Below are 19,383 nucleotides of genomic sequence, written 5' to 3'. Positions count from 1 at the left end.
GACATGGAAGAGGGGGGCTAGACATGGAAGAGGGGCGGCTGGACATGGAAGAGGGGCGGCTAGACTGGACATGGAAGAGAGGCAGCTAGACATGGAAGAGGGGCACGCGGCTAGACTGGACATGGAAGAGGGGGGCTGGACATGGAAGAGGGGCAGCTAGACTGGACATGGAAGAGGGGGGCTGGACATGGAAGAGGGGTGGCTGGACATGGAGCAGGGGCAGCTAGACTGGACATGGAAGAGGGGCGGCTGGACATGGAAGAGGGGCGGCTAGACTGGACATGGAAGAGAGGCAGCTGGACATGGAAGAGGGGCGCGCGGCTAGACTGGACATGGAAGAGGGGGGCTGGACATGGAAGAGGGGCGGCTAGACTGGACATGGAAGAGGGGTGGCTGGTAGTGTTGGGCGAACATCTAGATGTTCGGGTTCGGGCCGAACAGGCCGAACATGGCCGCGATGTTCGGGTGTTCGACCCGAACTCCGAACATAGTAGAAGTCAATGGGGACCCGAACTTTTGTGCTTTGTAAAGCCTCCTTACATGCTACATAACCCAAATTTACAGGGTATGTGCACCTTGGGAGTGGGTACAAGAGGAAAAAAAAATTTAGCAAAAAGAGCTTATAGTTTTTGAGAAAATCGATTTTAAAGTTTCAAAGGGAAAACTGTCTTTTAAATGCGGGAAATGTCTGTTTTCTTTGCACAGGTAACATGCTTTTTGTCGGCATGCAGTCATAAATGTAATACATATAAGAAGTTCCAGGAAAAGGGACCGGTAACGCTAACCCAGCAGCAGCACACTTGATGGAACAGGAGGAGGGTGGCGCAGGAGGAGAAGGCCACGCTTTGAGACACAACAACCCAGGCCTTGCATGAGGACAAGAAGCGTGCGGATAGCAATTTGCATTTTGTCGCCATGCAGTCATAAATGTAATACAGATGAGAGGTTCAATAAACAGGGACCGGAAACGCTAACCCATCACAGATGTTCATTGTTCATGTTACTTGGTTGGGGTCCGGGAGTGTTGCGTAGTCGTTTCCAATCCAGGATTGATTCATTTTAATTTGAGTCAGACGGTCTGCATTTTCTGTGGAGAGGCGGATACGCCGCCGATCTGTGACGATGCCTCCGGCAGCACTGAAACAGCGTTCCGACATAACGCTGGCTGCCGGGCAAGCCAGCACCTCTATTGCGTACATTGCCAGTTTGTGCCAGGTGTCTAGCTTCGATACCCAATAGTTGAAGGGTGCAGATGGATTGTTCAACACAGCTACGCCATCTGACATGTAGTCCTTGACCATCTTCTCCAGGCGATCGGTGTTGGAGGTGGATCTGCACGCTTGCTGTTCTGTGTGCTGCTGCATGGGTGTCAGAAAATTTTCCCACTCCAAGGACACTGCCGATACCATTCCCTTTTGGGCACTAGCTGCGGCTTGTGTTGTTTGCTGCCCTCCTGGTCGTCCTGGGTTTGCGGAAGTCAGTCTGTCGGCGTACAACTGGCTAGAGGAGGGGGAGGATGTCAATCTCCTCTCTAAAGTCTCCACAAGGGCCTGCTGGTATTCTTCCATTTTGACCTGTCTGGCTCTTTCTTCAAGCAGTTTTGGAACATTGTGTTTGTACCGTGGATCCAGAAGGGTATAAACCCAGTAATTGGTGTTGTCCAGAATGCGCACAATGCGTGGGTCGCGTTCAATGCAGTCCTAGGCCGAAGAGGTCATAGCCTAGGGTCACAAAACCTGTTTATTTGGGCAATTTCAATGGTGGCGAGTCTGACGTACATAAATCGCAGCAATGGCCGTTAGCAACGTCTGAATCTCACGAAATGTCTCATGCAGGTAGAAGACATATTGTTAGACTTGGGCTCCAAAGATGGGTTCCCTACATCTCTGCAAACCAGAGTTACAGGGCTCCAAATTTGGTAAAATCCCCCATAGGCTTTCATTGGGCCTCCTATTTACAGTTCCAAAATCTCACATCTTTTCAAAGGGCAATTACTCAGCAGTGGCAAATTTTCTAGCATTGTAGGGACCCTTAGGGGGAACATGACTGGTGAGTTTCGGGCCCCTAGGCCAAAGAGGTCATAGCCTAGGGTCACAAAAACCTGTTTATTTGGGCTATTTCAATGGTAGTGATGGTGACGTACATAAATCGCAGCAATGGCCGTTAGCAACGTCTGAATCTCACGAAATGTCTCATGCAGGTAGAAGACATATTGTTAGACTTGGATTCCAAAGATGGGGTCCCTACATCTCTGCAAACCAGAGTTACAGGGGTCCAAAATTGGTAAAATCCCCCATAGGATTTCATTGCCTCCCTATTTCACTTTCCAAAATCTCACATCTTTTCAAAGGGCAATGGCTCAGCAGTACCAAATTTTCTAGCATTGTAGGGACCCTTAGGGGGAACATGACTGGTGAGTTTCGGGCCCCTAGGCCAAAGAGGTCATAGCCTAGGGTCACAAAAACCTGTTTATTTGGGCTATTTCAATGGTAGTGATGGTGGCGTACATAAATCTCAGCCATGGCCGTTAGCAAAGTCTGAATCTCACGAAATGTCTCATGCAGGTAGAAGACATATTGTTAGACTTGGATTCCAAAGATGGGGTCCCTACATCTCTGCAAACCAGAGTTACAGGGGTCCAAAATTGGTAAAATCCCCCATAGGATTTCATTGCCTCCCTATTTCACTTTCCAAAATCTCACATCTTTTCAAAGGGCAATGGCTCAGCAGTACCAAATTTTCTAGCATTGTAGGGACCCTTAGGGGGAACATGACTGGTGAGTTTCGGGCCCCTAGGCCAAAGAGGTCATAGCCTAGGGTCACAAAAACCTGTTTATTTGGGCTATTTCAATGGTAGTGATGGTGGCGTACATAAATCTCAGCCATGGCCGTTAGCAACGTCTGAATCTCACGAAATGTCTCATGCAGGTAGAAGACATATTGTTAGACTTGGATTCCAAAGATGGGGTCCCTACATCTCTGCAAACCAGAGTTACAGGGGTCCAAAATTGGTAAAATCCCCCATAGGATTTCATTGCCTCCCTATTTCACTTTCCAAAATCTCACATCTTTTCAAAGGGCAATGGCTCAGCAGTACCAAATTTTCTAGCATTGTAGGGACCCTTAGGGGGAACATGACTGGTGAGTTTCGGGCCCCTAGGCCGAAGAGGTCATAGCCTAGGGTCACAAAAACCTGTTTATTTGGGCTATTTCAATGGTAGTGATGGTGGCGTACATAAATCGCAGCAATGGCCGTTAGCAAAGTCTGAATCTCACGAAATGTCTCATGCAGGTAGAAGACATATTGTTAGACTTGGATTCCAAAGATGGGGTCCCTACATCTCTGCAAACCAGAGTTACAGGGGTCCAAAATTGGTAAAATCCCCCATAGGATTTCATTGCCTCCCTATTTCACTTTCCAAAATCTCACATCTTTTCAAAGGGCAATGGCTCAGCAGTACCAAATTTTCTAGCATTGTAGGGACCCTTAGGGGGAACATGACTGGTGAGTTTCGGGCCCCTAGGCCAAAGAGGTCATAGCCTAGGGTCACAAAAACCTGTTTATTTGGGCTATTTCAATGGTAGTGATGGTGGCGTACATAAATCTCAGCCATGGCCGTTAGCAAAGTCTGAATCTCACGAAATGTCTCATGCAGGTAGAAGACATATTGTTAGACTTGGATTCCAAAGATGGGGTCCCTACATCTCTGCAAACCAGAGTTACAGGGGTCCAAAATTGGTAAAATCCCCCATAGGATTTCATTGCCTCCCTATTTCACTTTCCAAAATCTCACATCTTTTCAAAGGGCAATGGCTCAGCAGTACCAAATTTTCTAGCATTGTAGGGACCCTTAGGGGGAACATGACTGGTGAGTTTCGGGCCCCTAGGCCAAAGAGGTCATAGCCTAGGGTCACAAAAACCTGTTTATTTGGGCTATTTCAATGGTAGTGATGGTGGCGTACATAAATCTCAGCCATGGCCGTTAGCAACGTCTGAATCTCACGAAATGTCTCATGCAGGTAGAAGACATATTGTTAGACTTGGATTCCAAAGATGGGGTCCCTACATCTCTGCAAACCAGAGTTACAGGGGTCCAAAATTGGTAAAATCCCCCATAGGATTTCATTGCCTCCCTATTTCACTTTCCAAAATCTCACATCTTTTCAAAGGGCAATGGCTCAGCAGTACCAAATTTTCTAGCATTGTAGGGACCCTTAGGGGGAACATGACTGGTGAGTTTCGGGCCCCTAGGCCGAAGAGGTCATAGCCTAGGGTCACAAAAACCTGTTTATTTGGGCTATTTCAATGGTAGTGATGGTGGCGTACATAAATCGCAGCAATGGCCGTTAGCAAAGTCTGAATCTCACGAAATGTCTCATGCAGGTAGAAGACATATTGTTAGACTTGGATTCCAAAGATGGGGTCCCTACATCTCTGCAAACCAGAGTTACAGGGGTCCAAAATTGGTAAAATCCCCCATAGGATTTCATTGCCTCCCTATTTCACTTTCCAAAATCTCACATCTTTTCAAAGGGCAATGGTTCAGCAGTACCAAATTTTCTAGCACTGTAGGGACCCTTAGGGGGAACATGACTGGTGAGTTTCGGGCCCCTAGGCCGAAGAGGTCATAGCCTAGGGTCACAAAAACCTGTTTATTTGGGCTATTTCAATGGTAGTGATGGTGGCGTACATAAATCTCAGCCATGGCTGTTAGCAACGTCTGAATCTCACGAAATGTCTCATGCAGGTAGAAGACATATTGTTAGACTTGGATTCCAAAGATGGGGTCCCTACATCTCTGCAAACCAGAGTTACAGGGGTCCAAAATTGGTAAAATCCCCCATAGGCTTTCATTGGGCCTCCTATTTACCGTTCCAAAATCTCACACCATTTCAAAGGGCAATGGCTCAGCAGTGGCAAAACTCACCAGTCATGATCCCCCTAAGGGTCCCTACAATGCTAAAAAATTTGGTACTGCTGAGCCATTGCCCTTTGAAAAGATGTGAGATTTTGGAAAGTGAAATAGGGAGGCAATGAAATCCTATGGGGGATTTTACCAATTTTGGACCCCTGTAACTCTGGTTTGCAGAGATGTAGGGACCCCATCTTTGGAATCCAAGTCTAACAATATGTCTTCTACCTGCATGAGACATTTCGTGAGATTCAGACTTTGCTAACGGCCATTGCTGAGATTTATGTACGCCACCATCACTACCATTGAAATAGCCCAAATAAACAGGTTTTTGTGACCCTAGGCTATGACCTCTTCGGCCTAGGGGCCCGAAACTCACCAGTCATGTTCCCCCTAAGGGTCCCTACAATGCTAGAAAATTTGGTACTGCTGAGCCATTGCCCTTTGAAAAGATGTGAGATTTTGGAAAGTGAAATAGGGAGGCAATGAAATCCTATGGGGGATTTTACCAATTTTGGACCCCTGTAACTCTGGTTTGCAGAGATGTAGGGACCCCATCTTTGGAATCCAAGTCCAACAATATGTCTTCTACCTGCATGAGACATTTCGTGAGATTCAGACTTTGCTAACGGCCATTGCTGCGATTTATGTACGTCACCATCACTACCATTGAAATAGCCCAAATAAACAGGTTTTTGTGACCCTAGGCTATGACCTCTTTGGCCTAGGGGCCCGAAACTCACCAGTCATGTTCCCCCTAAGGGTCCTTACAATGCTAGAAAATTTGCCACTGCTGAGTAATTGCCCTTTGAAAAGATGTGAGATTTTGGAACTGTAAATAGGAGGCCCAATGAAAGCCTATGGGGGATTTTACCAAATTTGGAGCCCTGTAACTCTGGTTTGCAGAGATGTAGGGAACCCATCTTTGGAACCCAAGTCTAACAATATGTCTTCTACCTGCATGAGACATTTCGTGAGATTCAGACGTTGCTAACGGCCATTGCTGCGATTTATGTACGTCAGACTCGCCACCATTGAAATTGCCCAATAAACAGGTTTTGTGACCCTAGGCTATGACCTCTTCGGCCTAGGACTGCATTGAACGCGACCCACGCATTGTGCGCATTCTGGACAACACCAATTACTGGGTTTATACCCTTCTGGATCCACGGTACAAACACAATGTTCCAAAACTGCTTGAAGAAAGAGCCAGACAGGTCAAAATGGAAGAATACCAGCAGGCCCTTGTGGAGACTTTAGAGAGGAGATTGACATCCTCCCCCTCCTCTAGCCAGTTGTACGCCGACAGACTGACTTCCGCAAACCCAGCCCAGGGGCCCGAAACTCACCAGTCATGTTCCCCCTAAGGGTCCCTACAATGCTAGACACCTGGCACAAACTGGCAATGTACGCAATAGAGGTGCTGGCTTGCCCGGCAGCCAGCGTTATGTCGGAACGCTGTTTCAGTGCTGCCGGAGGCATCGTCACAGATCGGCGGCGTATCCGCCTCTCCACAGAAAATGCAGACCGTCTGACTCAAATTAAAATGAATCAATCCTGGATTGGAAACGACTACGCAACACTCCCGGACCCCAACCAAGTAACATGAACAATGAACATCTGTGATGGGTTAGCGTTTCCGGTCCCTGTTTATTGAACCTCTCATCTGTATTACATTTATGACTGCATGGCGACAAAATGCAAATTGCTATCCGCACGCTTCTTGTCCTCATGCAAGGCCTGGGTTGTTGTGTCTCAAAGCGTGGCCTTCTCCTCCTGCGCCACCCTCCTCCTGTTCCATCACGTGTGCTGCTGCTGGGTTAGCGTTACCGGTCCCTTTTCCTGGAACCTCTTATATGTATTACATTTATGACTGCATGCCGACAAAAAGCATGTTACCTGTGCAAAGAAAACAGACATTTCCCGCATTTAAAAGACAGTTTTCCCTTTGAAACTTTAAAATCGATTTTCTCAAAAACTATAAGCTCTTTTTGCTAAAAATTTTTTCCTCTTGTACCCACTCCCAAGGTGCACATACCCTGTAAATTTGGGGTATGTAGCATATAGGGAGGCTTTACATAGCACGAAAGTTCGGGTCCCCATTGACTTCCATTATGTTCGGAGTTCGGCCATGTTCGGCCCGAACCCGAACATCTAGATGTTCGCCCAACACTACACATGACCCGTTCGGTGAATCACAGCGCTAGCCGAACGTTCGGGTAACGTTCGGCCATGCGCTCTTAGTTCGGCCATATGGCCGAAAAGTTTGGCCGAACACCATCAGGTGTTCGGCCGAACCCGAACATCACACGAATAGGGTGATGTTCTGCAGAACCCAAACAGTGGCGAACACTGTTCGCCCAACACTAGTGGCTGGACATGGGAGAGGGGCGGCTGGACATGGAGCAGGGGCAGCTAGACTGGACATGGAAGAGGGGCGGCTGGACGTGGAAGAGGGGCGGCTAGACTGGACATGGAAGAGGGGCGGCTGGACATGAAAGAGGGGCGGCTGGACATGGAAGAGGGGCGGCTAGACTGGACATGGAAGAGGGGCGGCTAGACTGGACATGGAAGAGGGGCGGCTGGACTGGACATGGAAGAGGGGCGGCTGGACATGGAAAAGGGGCGGCTGGACATGGAAGAGGGGCGGCTAGACTGGACATGGAAGAGGGGTGGCTAGACTGAACATGGAACCGGCGGCTAGACTGAACATGGAAGAGGGGTGGCTGGACATGGAAGTGGGGCGGCTGGACATGGAAGAGGGGCGGCTAGACTGGACATGGAAGAGGGGCGGCTAGACATGAAGCAGGGGCAGCTAGACTGGACATGGAAGAGGGGCGGCTGGACATGGAAGAGGGGCGGCTGGACATGGAAGAGGGGCGGCTAGACTGGACATGGAAGAGAGGCAGCTGGACATGGAAGAGGGACGCGCGGCTAGACTGGACATGGAAGAGGGGGGCTGGACATGGAAGAGGGGCGGCTGGACATGGAAGAGGGGCGGCTGGACATGGAAGAGGGGCGGCTAGACTGGACATGGTAGAGAGGCAGCTAGACATGGAAGAGGGGCGCGCGGCTAGACTGGACATGGAAGAGAGGGGGCTGGACATGGAAGAGGGGCGGCTAGACTGGACATGGAAGAGGGGGGCTGGACATGGAAGAGGGGTGGCTGGACATGGAGCAGGGGCAGCTAGACTGGACATGGAAGAGGGGCGGCTGGACATGGAAGAGGGGCGGCTGGACATGGAAGAGGGGCGGCTAGACTGGACATGGAAGAGAGGCAGCTGGACATGGAAGAGGGGCGCGCGGCTAGACTGGACATGGAAGAGGGGGGCTGGACATGGAAGAGGGGCTGCTAGACTGGACATGGAAGAGGGGTGGCTGGACATGGGAGAGGGGCGGCTGGACATGGAGCAGGGGCAGCTAGACTGGACATGGAAGAGGGGCGGCTGGACATGGAAGAGGGGCGGCTAGACTGGACATGGAAGAGGGGCGGCTGGACATGAAAGAGGGGCGGCTGGACATGGAAGAGGGGCGGCTAGACTGGACATGGAAGAGGGGCGGCTGAACTGGACATGGAAGAGGGGCGGCTGGACATGGAAGAGGGGCGGCTGGACATGGAAGAGGGGCGGCTAGACTGGACATGGAAGAGGGGCGGCTAGACTGAACATGGAAGAGGGGCGGCTAGACTGAACATGGAAGAGGGGTGGCTGGACATTGAAGTGGGGCGGCTGGACATGGAAGAGGGGCGGCTAGACTGGATATGGAAGAGGGGCGACTAGACTGGACATGGAAGAGGGGCGGCCAGACTGGACATGGAAGAGGGGCGGCTAGACTGGACATGGAAGAGGGGCGGCTAGACTGGACATGGAAGAGGGGCGGCTAGACTGGACATGGAAGAGGGGTGGCTGGACATGGAAGTGGGGTTGCTGAATATGGAGGTGGAGGCTACAAATGGAGAACAACACATGGAAGAGGGGTGCCACTGCCCAAAAGAGCTGCACATGAATCAGTAAGCTGCTGTTCATTGACATTATATATGGATGAGGGGGCTGCACATGGAATGGGGGACACTGCTGCACATGGAAGGATATCAGCAAGAAAGATGGTGGGCTTCACTTCAATATAACAGATGCGGGCTCCACTTCAATATAACAGATGCGGGTTCCACTTCAATATAACATTGACCACCACCTCTGCCCCATAAGTGGGAACTCACTGTTAACATTGACCCTAAATTAGATGGGCCAGCAGCACATCTGGGGTCATCAGGCCACCCCTTGCCACATCCACAATCCTTTCCTCTCTTGTATGGTGCCACGCTCTCATAGGTCATTACACCTCACATAGACAAATTCAGACCCACCTTAGCATAATTCAGTAACAGCAGCGTGTCTGGGGTCATCAGGCTGCCCCCTGCCACATCCACGATCCTCGTGGCAATTCCAACATCACTATTTATAAGCAGGGCTTGCGCTTACAAAGAGGCAAAGGGGGCAATTGCCCCAAGGCCTCAGAGCCTGTGGGGGCCCCCCAAGGTGCCCCACCAGCTATGGTGACCCATGAGAGCGGGGATGCTGTGTGTTTACTCTGTAGAGGAAAAGTAGGAGGTAAATAATGGGAACCCCATAAGGCTTTTTAGGAGATACATGATGGACACCCAATGATATTGTGTGATGGAGGAGGATTGGATCGGCCCTGGCAGGCGGCTCAGGGGCCCTGGGGGTGATTTGGTTGGAAGGGGTGTCATGGGGGCCCAAGTTCCTTTTGCCCCAGGGCTTCATTCTAGCTAGAACTGGCCCTGTTTAAAAACACAATATACACACGCAGCAAGCAATCAACATTTGTCTATCATGACGCCATTGTGACATGCATATGTCATGACTTCCATACGTGTACAGGAAGTTAACTACTTTAGCCTTTTAGACGTACCTGCTACGTCCAAAAGGCTGCTGCGCCCTCCTGCTGCCGATTGCACGTGTCCGCGTGCTCCCGTGCCGCTGCCCGTTAGCCCGGACATCAATGAATGGGAACGCAGTTGACTGAGGCCATCTTGTGGCCAAATAGTAAAACTACATCTACATACATTTTTTTAAAATAAACCCACAAACAATTACATTTAAAATTAACTGTTTACCTCCCACACTCCCAAAAACAAAATTACAATTAATAAATAAAAAAAAAACATAAATAGTTACCTAAGGGTCTGAACTTTTTTAATATGCATGTCAAGAGGGTATATTACTATTATTTTTTAAATTATAAGCTTGTAAATAGTGATGGACGCAAAACTGAAAAAAATGCACCTTAATTTCCCAAAAAAATATTGGCGCCATACATTGTGATAGAGACATAATTTAATGATGTACTAACCGGGACAAATGGGCAAATAAAATACATGGGTTGTAATCATGGTTGCATGTATTATTTTAAAGCTATACTGTGAATAATGAATTTTTTCAATTTTTTTCTTAATATTCCTGTTAAAATGCATTTAGAAAGAAAATAATTTTTAGCAAAATGTACCACCCAAAGACAGCCTAATTGGTGGCGGAAAAAAACAAAGATATAGATCAATTCATTGTGATAAGCAGTGATAAAGTTATTGCTGAATAAATGGGAGTTGAAAATTGCTCGGATGCATAAGGTGAAAAACGACTGAAGGCTGAACTGTTAATAAGCGTATAAAAGGCAAGTTCTGGCTATTGGTTCCTAGATCGTTCCTTGCACATGGCTGAACAGACACTATGTTGCACTTGGTTGTGTGGACACTATTTGTGTTGTTTCTTAGCAGATATTTAGAGCACATTTTTGCACCATGATTTCCCAGCAAATAGCAGCTGCTTGTATTCTGCTACTGATGGACGACGAGATGAAAAACAAGAGGGAAAACAGAAGGGAGGAAGGTGAACCACCTGGAAAATGACGGCTATGGTCAAAATCATGGCTTTAACTACTTGCGCATGTCTGATACTGCCTTCTAACATCTCCTGGAGCTAGTGACACCATACATACAACAGAGAGGCACTTGAACGTAGAGTTGCCTCGAACCTCCGATTTTAGGTTCGCAAACCTCGAATGCGAACTTGCGGAAAATGTTTGCGAACCCACACATTTTGCGTCCGCCATAGACTTCAATGGGCAGGCAAACTTTTAAAACTACAAACACTAATTCTGGCCACAAAAGTGATGGAAAAGATGTTTCAAGGGGTCTAACACCTGGAGGGGGGCATGGCGGAGTGGGATACATGTCAAAAGTCCCGGGGGGGAAATCTGGATTTGACGCACAGCAGCGTTTTAAGGGAAGAAATCATATTGCATTGCTAAATTGGAGGCCTAAAGTGCTTTAAAACATCTTGCGTGTGTATACATCAATCAGGTAGTGTAATTAGTGTACTGCTTCACACTGACAGACTAAACTCACTGTGTAAAGCACCGCAAACAGCTGATTGTGTAGTGACGGCCGTGCTGGACTGGTGCGCACCATGGCGAGAGTGCAGGCGATGGCAGTTTTCAAGCCCATATGGTCGGGCTGAGGTAGCTCAATGACTGAACAACAGTGACTGAGTGTCCAACTGATCGAATTTGGTTTGTCCACAATGAAGCAACGACCTTGTTATCTTGGGTGTGCCCCCCAACATACTCATTTAGTCGGTGATTACTTCATTGTGATAAGCAAGCCCCTCCACCGAGGCAAGGTAACGATCACAAAGGGGAATTGACACATGTACATGCCTTTTGTTTAGTTGTTGCAGCCGCAGTGCAGCCAGAAAAATTAGGCAGGCATGTACATGCACCAGAAAAATTATTATAGCAGCCGCTGCTAGCAGCGGCTTAAAAAATTCAGGATCCACCTGGAGTCCTGGACCCTGTTGGTGGTGGCAGAGAAGGCAGTCAAGCAGCCTGCAGGCAGAGATGCTGTGTGGGGACTGACTTAGTCTTGGGGCAGGCAGTCACATGGCATGCAGGCAGAGATGCTGTGTGTGGGGACTAACTTAGTCTTCGGACAGGCAGTAGCCCTCCGGCCTGCACTCATTTATTTTGATAAAGGTGAGGTACTAAACACTTTTGTGACCTAGGCAACTTCTCTTCTCACTGAAAATTCTCACTGACTTTGGTCCAGGTTCGCATGAAATCACAATAGCACAACCTCGAATAGACCTGCCGGGTGGCCTGCCTCTGGCTCTGCCTCTTGTTTTGTCCATATTGGGGGGGATGAAGTGAAAGGTATGCATTGATTTGATAATACGATGTGCAGTCACACAGGTGCAGTCAAAAGATTGCAGTGATTGCTGCTACAACAATGTGTGGTCACAGTATAGCAATTAGCAAGAGCCAGCTGCAACAGACAGGGCTGTATATGCAAATGTCAGTGGGTCATACAAAAAAAAAACACACCACAAGAACATTAGCTCTCAAAAGAGCTGATTTGGTGGTGCTTTCCAGCAACAAATATCAGCAAGGAGCAAGCTAACAGATCTCCTAACTATTGCTTTCTCTATGTCTCCAATGTCTCTCCCTTCTCTCACTAATACTGCAGCACACAGAGTGAGATCATGGCCGACGCTGCTGCCTTTTATAAGGGGGAGGGGGGCTCCAGGAGGGAGTGCAGCCTGATTGGGAACTGTTCGGGCCATCTCTACTTGTATGCAAAAAGCCATAACAACAGAGCAACGTCTTGTGTCAACGCTACACATTTCCTAGCCACCGGAAGAGCACTACAGGACCTCAAGTTCTCCACGGGTATATATATACATATTATTATTGTGTATTTATCTAGCCCCGACATCTTCTGCAGCGCTGTACAGAGTATATTGTCTTGTCACTTGACTGTCCCGCAGGGGGGCTCACAACCTAATCCCTACCAAAGCCATATGTCTATATATGTATCATGTAGTGTATGTATGTATGTATGTATGGTTGTCTAGAGCCAAATTTAGAGGGAAGCCAGTTAACTTATCTGTATGTTTACGGGATGTGGGAGGAAACCCATGCAGACACAGGGAAAATATACAGACTCTGTGCAGATAGTGCCCTGGCTGGGATTCAAATCGGGAACCCAGTGCTGCAAAGCAAGAGTCCTAACCATTACGCCACCATTCCTCCCTAGATAGATAGATAGATAGATAGATAGATAGATAGATAGATAGATAGATAGACCGACCGTCCTGACAGCCTTCTTGTCATGGAGTGAAGGCCACTGACAGGGCCCCTCCAATCAATGAGCTCTTTGATAATTGAAAGGGTGGGACACTCAGACACTCAGTACTGTGCCTACCTTATCGTCAGCAATCGTTGGACACCACAGACGTGATTGTCTACCTAAAGCTGATGTTCTTCGGGATCTGCATCTACTGGGAACAGGGTTGATAAGATAAAATGAATGGAAAAATCTACAAGATGAGAGAATGTTTTTTTGCATATCTCAGAGATACGCAACTTACGTTGAAAATTCCTGGCACTACAAAGTCCAACCTCACTGTTGAAACACCTCGTGCCGCCACCGGCCAGCTCCAGGTGTCATGGAGAAGATAAGGACATGGCAGGGTCTGAGCAGTATTCAATTTAAGTCATAAAGTTTATACATTTTATCCTATCACCTGAAGCAGGTGGTAAGGTCATAGTTCCATAGCTGGACGCACTTACACAAGAAGGAGTTATGTCACCTGAAATGATCTTTCATAATCATAATAGTTTTAGAGAGTGATGGTCATGTCTAGGACTGAGCTCATGGGGAAGCATGTGATCAGCTGATAGATTTGCCAACTCTGATTTGATGTGATCTCATCCTGCTTCAGCAGTGGCGTCACTAGGGGGGTTGCAGTAGGCGTGGACCGCACCAGGTGTCACCAGCTGTGGGGGTGACATCAACATCCAGGCTAAGGGAGAGTGGATAAAGGTATGCGAATTGTTTAATCTGGCGTATATGACTACTTCTTCTCAAAAGTTGGGGGTCGTCTTATACGCCAGGTGTCATCTTATAGGGCGGGTGCTGAAACTTCCGACCGGGGAGACTGGAGAGTCTGCAGTTGCCGCATATGGTGGGGGAGCTCAATAAGGTCTGCGGCTGCATCCCCACCGTATGCAGCAACCGCATGAAAGCAGCAAGAAAAACACACCTTTTTCACCCGTCTGGCCTGCCCTTGTATCCTATTACCGTACTTCCTTCTCTGCCTCTCAGATCTCACCCCTGAGGACTGCAGCGAAGCGGCGCCGGTGCGCATGTGCGAGATCTGAAAGGCAGAGACGGAGGTAATAGTATACAAGGGCAGGCCAGACTGGTGAAAGAGGCATGTTTGCACTACCACTCTGATAATCTTGGAGACAGGGAGAGCTGACCAATTCAAGCAGGCTTTGTATACAACAACCAGCCAATCGCTGGTAAGGTACATCGCTTGCCGTGATTGGCTGGTTGTTGTATACTGGGTACCACATACAGTACAGCACCAGTATCTGTACCTGTTTATACAGTATATCACCAGTACAATATACAAATGTCCAAGAGTCAAGAGGGATAGTCTTATAGGACGCGTATATCCTCCTAAAATGTATATCTTAACTGTAAAAGTTGGAGGTCGTCTTATATGCCCAGTTGTCTTATACACTGGAATATATGGTAAACAAAAAAAGTGTTTGGTTGTGTTTAGTCTGGTATACAACATTGGTTGTGTTTAGTCTGTTGAGGTTGCAGGTTCAAGGGGTAAGAGAAGGGTGTCACCATGAGTTTCCACACCGGGTGACATCAACTCTAGTGACACCTCTGTGCTTTAGCACATTATCATAAATGAAATAAACAGAGGAACACCAAGAGCCCCAATAGTGTAGTATGTATTGACAAAGGGGATAATGACAAAGAGTAATAGTTGTTATACTCACAAGCATTTGTCACCAATAGGCAACCACTGTAAAGGCAGGTGGGGAGATTATCCTGACCCCACTCAGGAATAAGAAGTCGCTCTCTGTAGATAGTAGAAAAGGGTCGCAACCCTCCACCCAGGGTGGATACAATCTTATATAGGAGAGAACAGAGGCGCCAAAAGGATAAAAGGGGTTTTAAATGAGCTTAAAAGCCAAAAATTTGGTAATTAGAGGAGGCAGTGGTGGACTTACCACCTCCAAGCAGACACAACACGACTGTACATTCAGTCTATTTATTAACGAACTCCAGATAAAACAAAGCAACGCGTTTCACGGGTCAGTGCCTGCTTCCTCAGGCAATAGAAAAAGGAGTTACAGCTGCAAATGACAGAGATCAGAGGGTATATTGTTTCTGCTATGATACATCCTACATTTAAAGCTTCGATCAATGAGTGACAAACATGTGCAACATAATATGGTATATTGGCAGTAAAGGTACAGTATTTTGTATGATAGAATTGTTATGTTGGTGAGTTGTGTTGGTGGGGGGAAAGAACATTATCATAAATAGCAAATTAGAGACTTACATATCGATCACCTGACCAAACTGATCACGTGCTTCTACATAAGTTCTCCTAGACACGACCATCACATGACATGAAAAATCATCTCCCAGAAAAAAACACAGGGAAAAAAAGCTACTTGAATAAGGATCATTGAAAGAGCTCACGAACTGATAAGAACATTCCAAGGGAACATGAAGTCTGGGGTGCTACATACCAACTACCACAAGAAAAGGGGAGGAGATTGACCCCTCTCCACACGCAGTGGCATAACTACAATGCATGGGGGCCTCCAGCAAAACTTTGATGGGGCCTCCACAATGTTCCCTTGCCTCCCCTTGTTGCCCCTTACGGCCTTGGGGCCCATCTCACAAGTGTCATAAAACTAGTGTGGCCACCATGATCTTCACTCCCATAACCAGTGTAGCCACAAAAACACCTGATCTGAAGTATATTCCCCTGTATCGGAGGAAGGGAAGGTTAGTGTATGCCCCCCCCCCCTCCTTGTGATTGCAGGGGCTGCCCCGCTCTAGTTACGCTGCTCAAGTGAGTAGCCAAACAAAGGTCAATAACTAACCATGCTAGCCACACATGGGCCAATAGCTAGCATGTTAGCCCTGCACAGATGGATAGTAAGCCATGCAAGCCATACACAGAATGATAACTAGCCATACACCTCGTACATGGGTCAGTAGTTAGCCATGCTGGACATATATGGTCTTTATATGGATCCATCTGAAAATGGCGCCTGCGAATAATGGCGTACGGTGTTGCTGCTAATCTGTTTGCCGCTTATTGCTATTTAACGTTAAAGCCTTATTGTTATTTAACGTTAAAGCCTTATTGTTATTTAGCGTTAACACACAGAACCCTCTCTGTACCTACCCCTAACCCATAAACCCCCCTGGTGGTGCCTAACCCTAACCACCCCCCTGGTGGTGCCTAACCCTAACCACCCCCCTGGTGGTGCCTAACCCTAAGACCCCCCTGGTGGTGCCTAACCCTAAGACCCCCCCTGGTGGTGCCTAACCTTAAGACCCCCCCTGGTGGTGCCTAACCCTAAGACTCCCCTGGTGGTGCCTAATCCTAACCACCCCCCTGGCGGTGCCTAACCCTAAGACCCCCCTGGTGGTGCCTAACCCTAAGACCCCCCCCCTGGTGGTGCCTAACCCTAAGACCCCCCTGGTGGTGCCTAACCCTAAGACCCCCCTGGTGGTGCCTAACCCTAACCACCCCCCTGGTGGTGCCTAACCCTAACCACCCCCCTGGTGGTGCCTAACCCTAACCACCCCCTGGTGGTGCCTAACCCTAACCACCCCCCTGGTGGTGCCTAACCCTAACCACCCCCCTGGTGGTGCCTAACCCTGCAGTTTGGCTTATGTAGGGCACTATTGATAAATAACGTTACTGTGGGCAATAACGTCTGCTGTTTGGCAAATGAACGACACTATTGATAAATAACGTTAGTGTGTGCCACTATTGATAAATAACGTTAATGAGTGCCGTTTTTTTCCTCTTTTTTCCCTGTGCGCCATTATTATGCAGTACTATCGATAAATAGCGATAAGCGTATCTTTTTAATGCGGCGCCATTTGTATGCATAGGCACTGTGCGCCATTATTCACTGATCCGCTCTATATAGTGTAGGGGTCATCGTGGCTGGGTATTAGATGGGAGGTACATTTCCCCAGTATTTGGACTGTGGTCCCTTTAAAAATCTTGTGTGGTCCTAGGAAAGGAGTCCGGATTTTGGTGGCAGCCAGCAAGCAGTTGCTGCTTGTGTTTTTTTCTTTTCAGGGCCGGACTCCTGGGATGGGAGGGAAGGAAGGGCGGGCCTTCCCATCCCACCTAGGTACACACCTGGTTGTCAGTGGGGCTGAGAGCCTCACTAATGTGGTGTTAATTAGATGCTAATTGATGCATAAGAAGCAGCCTCACAGGCAGTCTGAGGAAAGGTGTTGGAGCAGTAGCATGTCTGCTACGGAATCTCCTGACAAGGAGTATTGGAGATCACTTGATGGAAGCCAAACCATATGCTGGTCTGTTGTTAGTATGGCATTGGCCTGATGGAAAAATGAACTTTGTTTGAACATGCTGGACTTTATACTACAAAGCTGAAGTAAGCTTACTGTTTATTTTCCACTTTTTTACTGCTGAACTGAAGCTGTTTATTTTCTGCTGCACAATAAACGGACTTTAATTTATACATCTGTGTACTGCGTGCTGGCTGCGACCTCTCTAAACTTCACAATAGATAGAAAGGACCATAGAAAAATCATGAAGGATTTGTGTTACAAAAATATCAAAAATCTTTATTGACACAAATACAAAGGGATTCCATGTTAGCAGCTGGACTTTCTACCGGCCATTAGGATTGTGTAGTTTACATCTGGTTGGTGCAGATGTCTTATTCCATTCTTTGATGCTCCTACCGTGCATTGTCTACAGGGTTAACAGATAGTACTCTGTGCATTTGGACTGACGAAGGGCCTTGTGTGCCCGAAACAAGCATGTCGTTGCCACATTATTATTGCACTAAGTCTACATCAAAGTTTTTTTCTGTTGTTATATTCCTATATTGGAAGAATTTACACATCTGCAAGGAGCTCCTTACAGAGATATTTTTTATGGAATCCCTTTGTATTTGTCGCAATAAAGATTTTTGATATTTTTGTACCATAAAGACCTTGCACAAATCCTTCATGATTTTTCTATGGTCCTTTCTATCTATATAAAGTTTATAAGTGGGTGAAGTGGATGACCCTAAAAAGGATGGAAAGGTTTTTTCTCCTTTTCCTGTATATACAAAAAGGACGCCACTCCCAATTTCACTATTACAGGACATAGATGGTCAACAGTTAGCCATGTTAACTACACATGGGTCAATAGCCATGCTAGCCATACATGGATCAGGAGTTAGCCATGTTATAAATACACAGGTTAATAGCTACGCTAAGCATACAGTGGTCAGTCGTTAGCCATGATAGTTATACACCATACAGGCATACATAGGTCAACAGCTAGCCATGTTATAAATACACAGGTTAATAGCTACGCTAACCATACAGTGGTCAGTCGTTAGCCATGATAGTTATACACTATACAGGCATACATAGGTCAACAGCAAGCCATGTTAGACCTATACAGATCGATAGTTAGCCATCCTAGCCATACATGGGTTGATAGCTAGCCATACACACCATATAAGGGTGAATAGTTAAGCATGCTAGCCATGCATGGGTCGACAGTAATCCGTGTTAGCCATACAGAGGTCAATAGTTAGCCATGCTAGCCAAAGACGGGTCAGTGGTTAGCAATGCTAGTCCTACATGGGTCAATAGTTAGCCATGCTAGCCATGCATGGGACATTTAGCAAGGAATCATTCAATCCACAGGTAGTAGTGATCGATACTGTCTGGCACCTGATCACAGGGCGGGTTCTAGACTTTTTGCTGCCTAAAGCAATACATTGTGGTGACGTGTTTGTGCAAAGCTGGACTGCAGAGGAGAGAAACATTGGGCTGTGCATTGCAGGCACTGGCACTACACTTACCTCGTTCTGCTTCCTCCAAGACCACTTCTCCTCCCTGCTGGCCTGCAGCATCTAATCCCCAAGAAGGATGCCGGGTATGTGCTGCACCTCCTCTCATAGCATCTCCTCCCTGCTGGCCCGCAGCATCTGATCCCCAGGATGCCGGGTATGTGCTGCACCTCCTCCCATAGCATCTCCTCCCTGCTGGCCCGCAGCATCTGATCCCCAGGATGCCAGGTATGTGCTGCACCTCCCCCCATAGCATCTCCTCCTTGCTGGCCTGCAGCATCTGATCCCCAGGATGCCGGGTGTGTGCTGCAACTCCTCCCATAGCATCTCCTCCCTGTTGGCCTGCAGCATCTGATCCCCAGGATGCCGGGTATTTGTTGCAACTCCTCCCATAGCATCTCCTCCCTGCTGGCCCACAGCATCCGATCCCCAGGATGCCGGGTATGTGCTGCACCTCCTCCCATAGCATCTCCTCCTTGCTGACCCGCAGCATCTGATCCCCAGGATGCCG

General features: G+C 47.8%; 1 protein-coding gene across 1 annotated transcript in view; it reads right to left on the bottom strand.

Annotated features, from left to right (window-relative positions):
* Window positions 1-8,740: 8,740 nt before the first annotated feature.
* The window catches only part of LOC137527476 (uncharacterized), a 36,264-nt gene continuing 25,621 nt past the window's right edge, over window positions 8,741-19,383 (bottom strand). The window contains exon 2 of the mRNA XM_068247991.1: window positions 8,741-8,858. Within this exon, the coding sequence (XP_068104092.1) occupies window positions 8,741-8,858 (118 nt within the window). The remainder of the gene's footprint in view (window positions 8,859-19,383) is intronic.

The sequence above is a fragment of the Hyperolius riggenbachi genome, chromosome 8, assembly GCF_040937935.1.
Source record: "Hyperolius riggenbachi isolate aHypRig1 chromosome 8, aHypRig1.pri, whole genome shotgun sequence".
Taxonomy (NCBI): Eukaryota; Metazoa; Chordata; class Amphibia; order Anura; family Hyperoliidae; genus Hyperolius; species Hyperolius riggenbachi.
The sequence above is the reverse complement of the archived record's forward strand: the minus strand, read 5'-3'. Positions and strand labels throughout refer to the sequence as shown.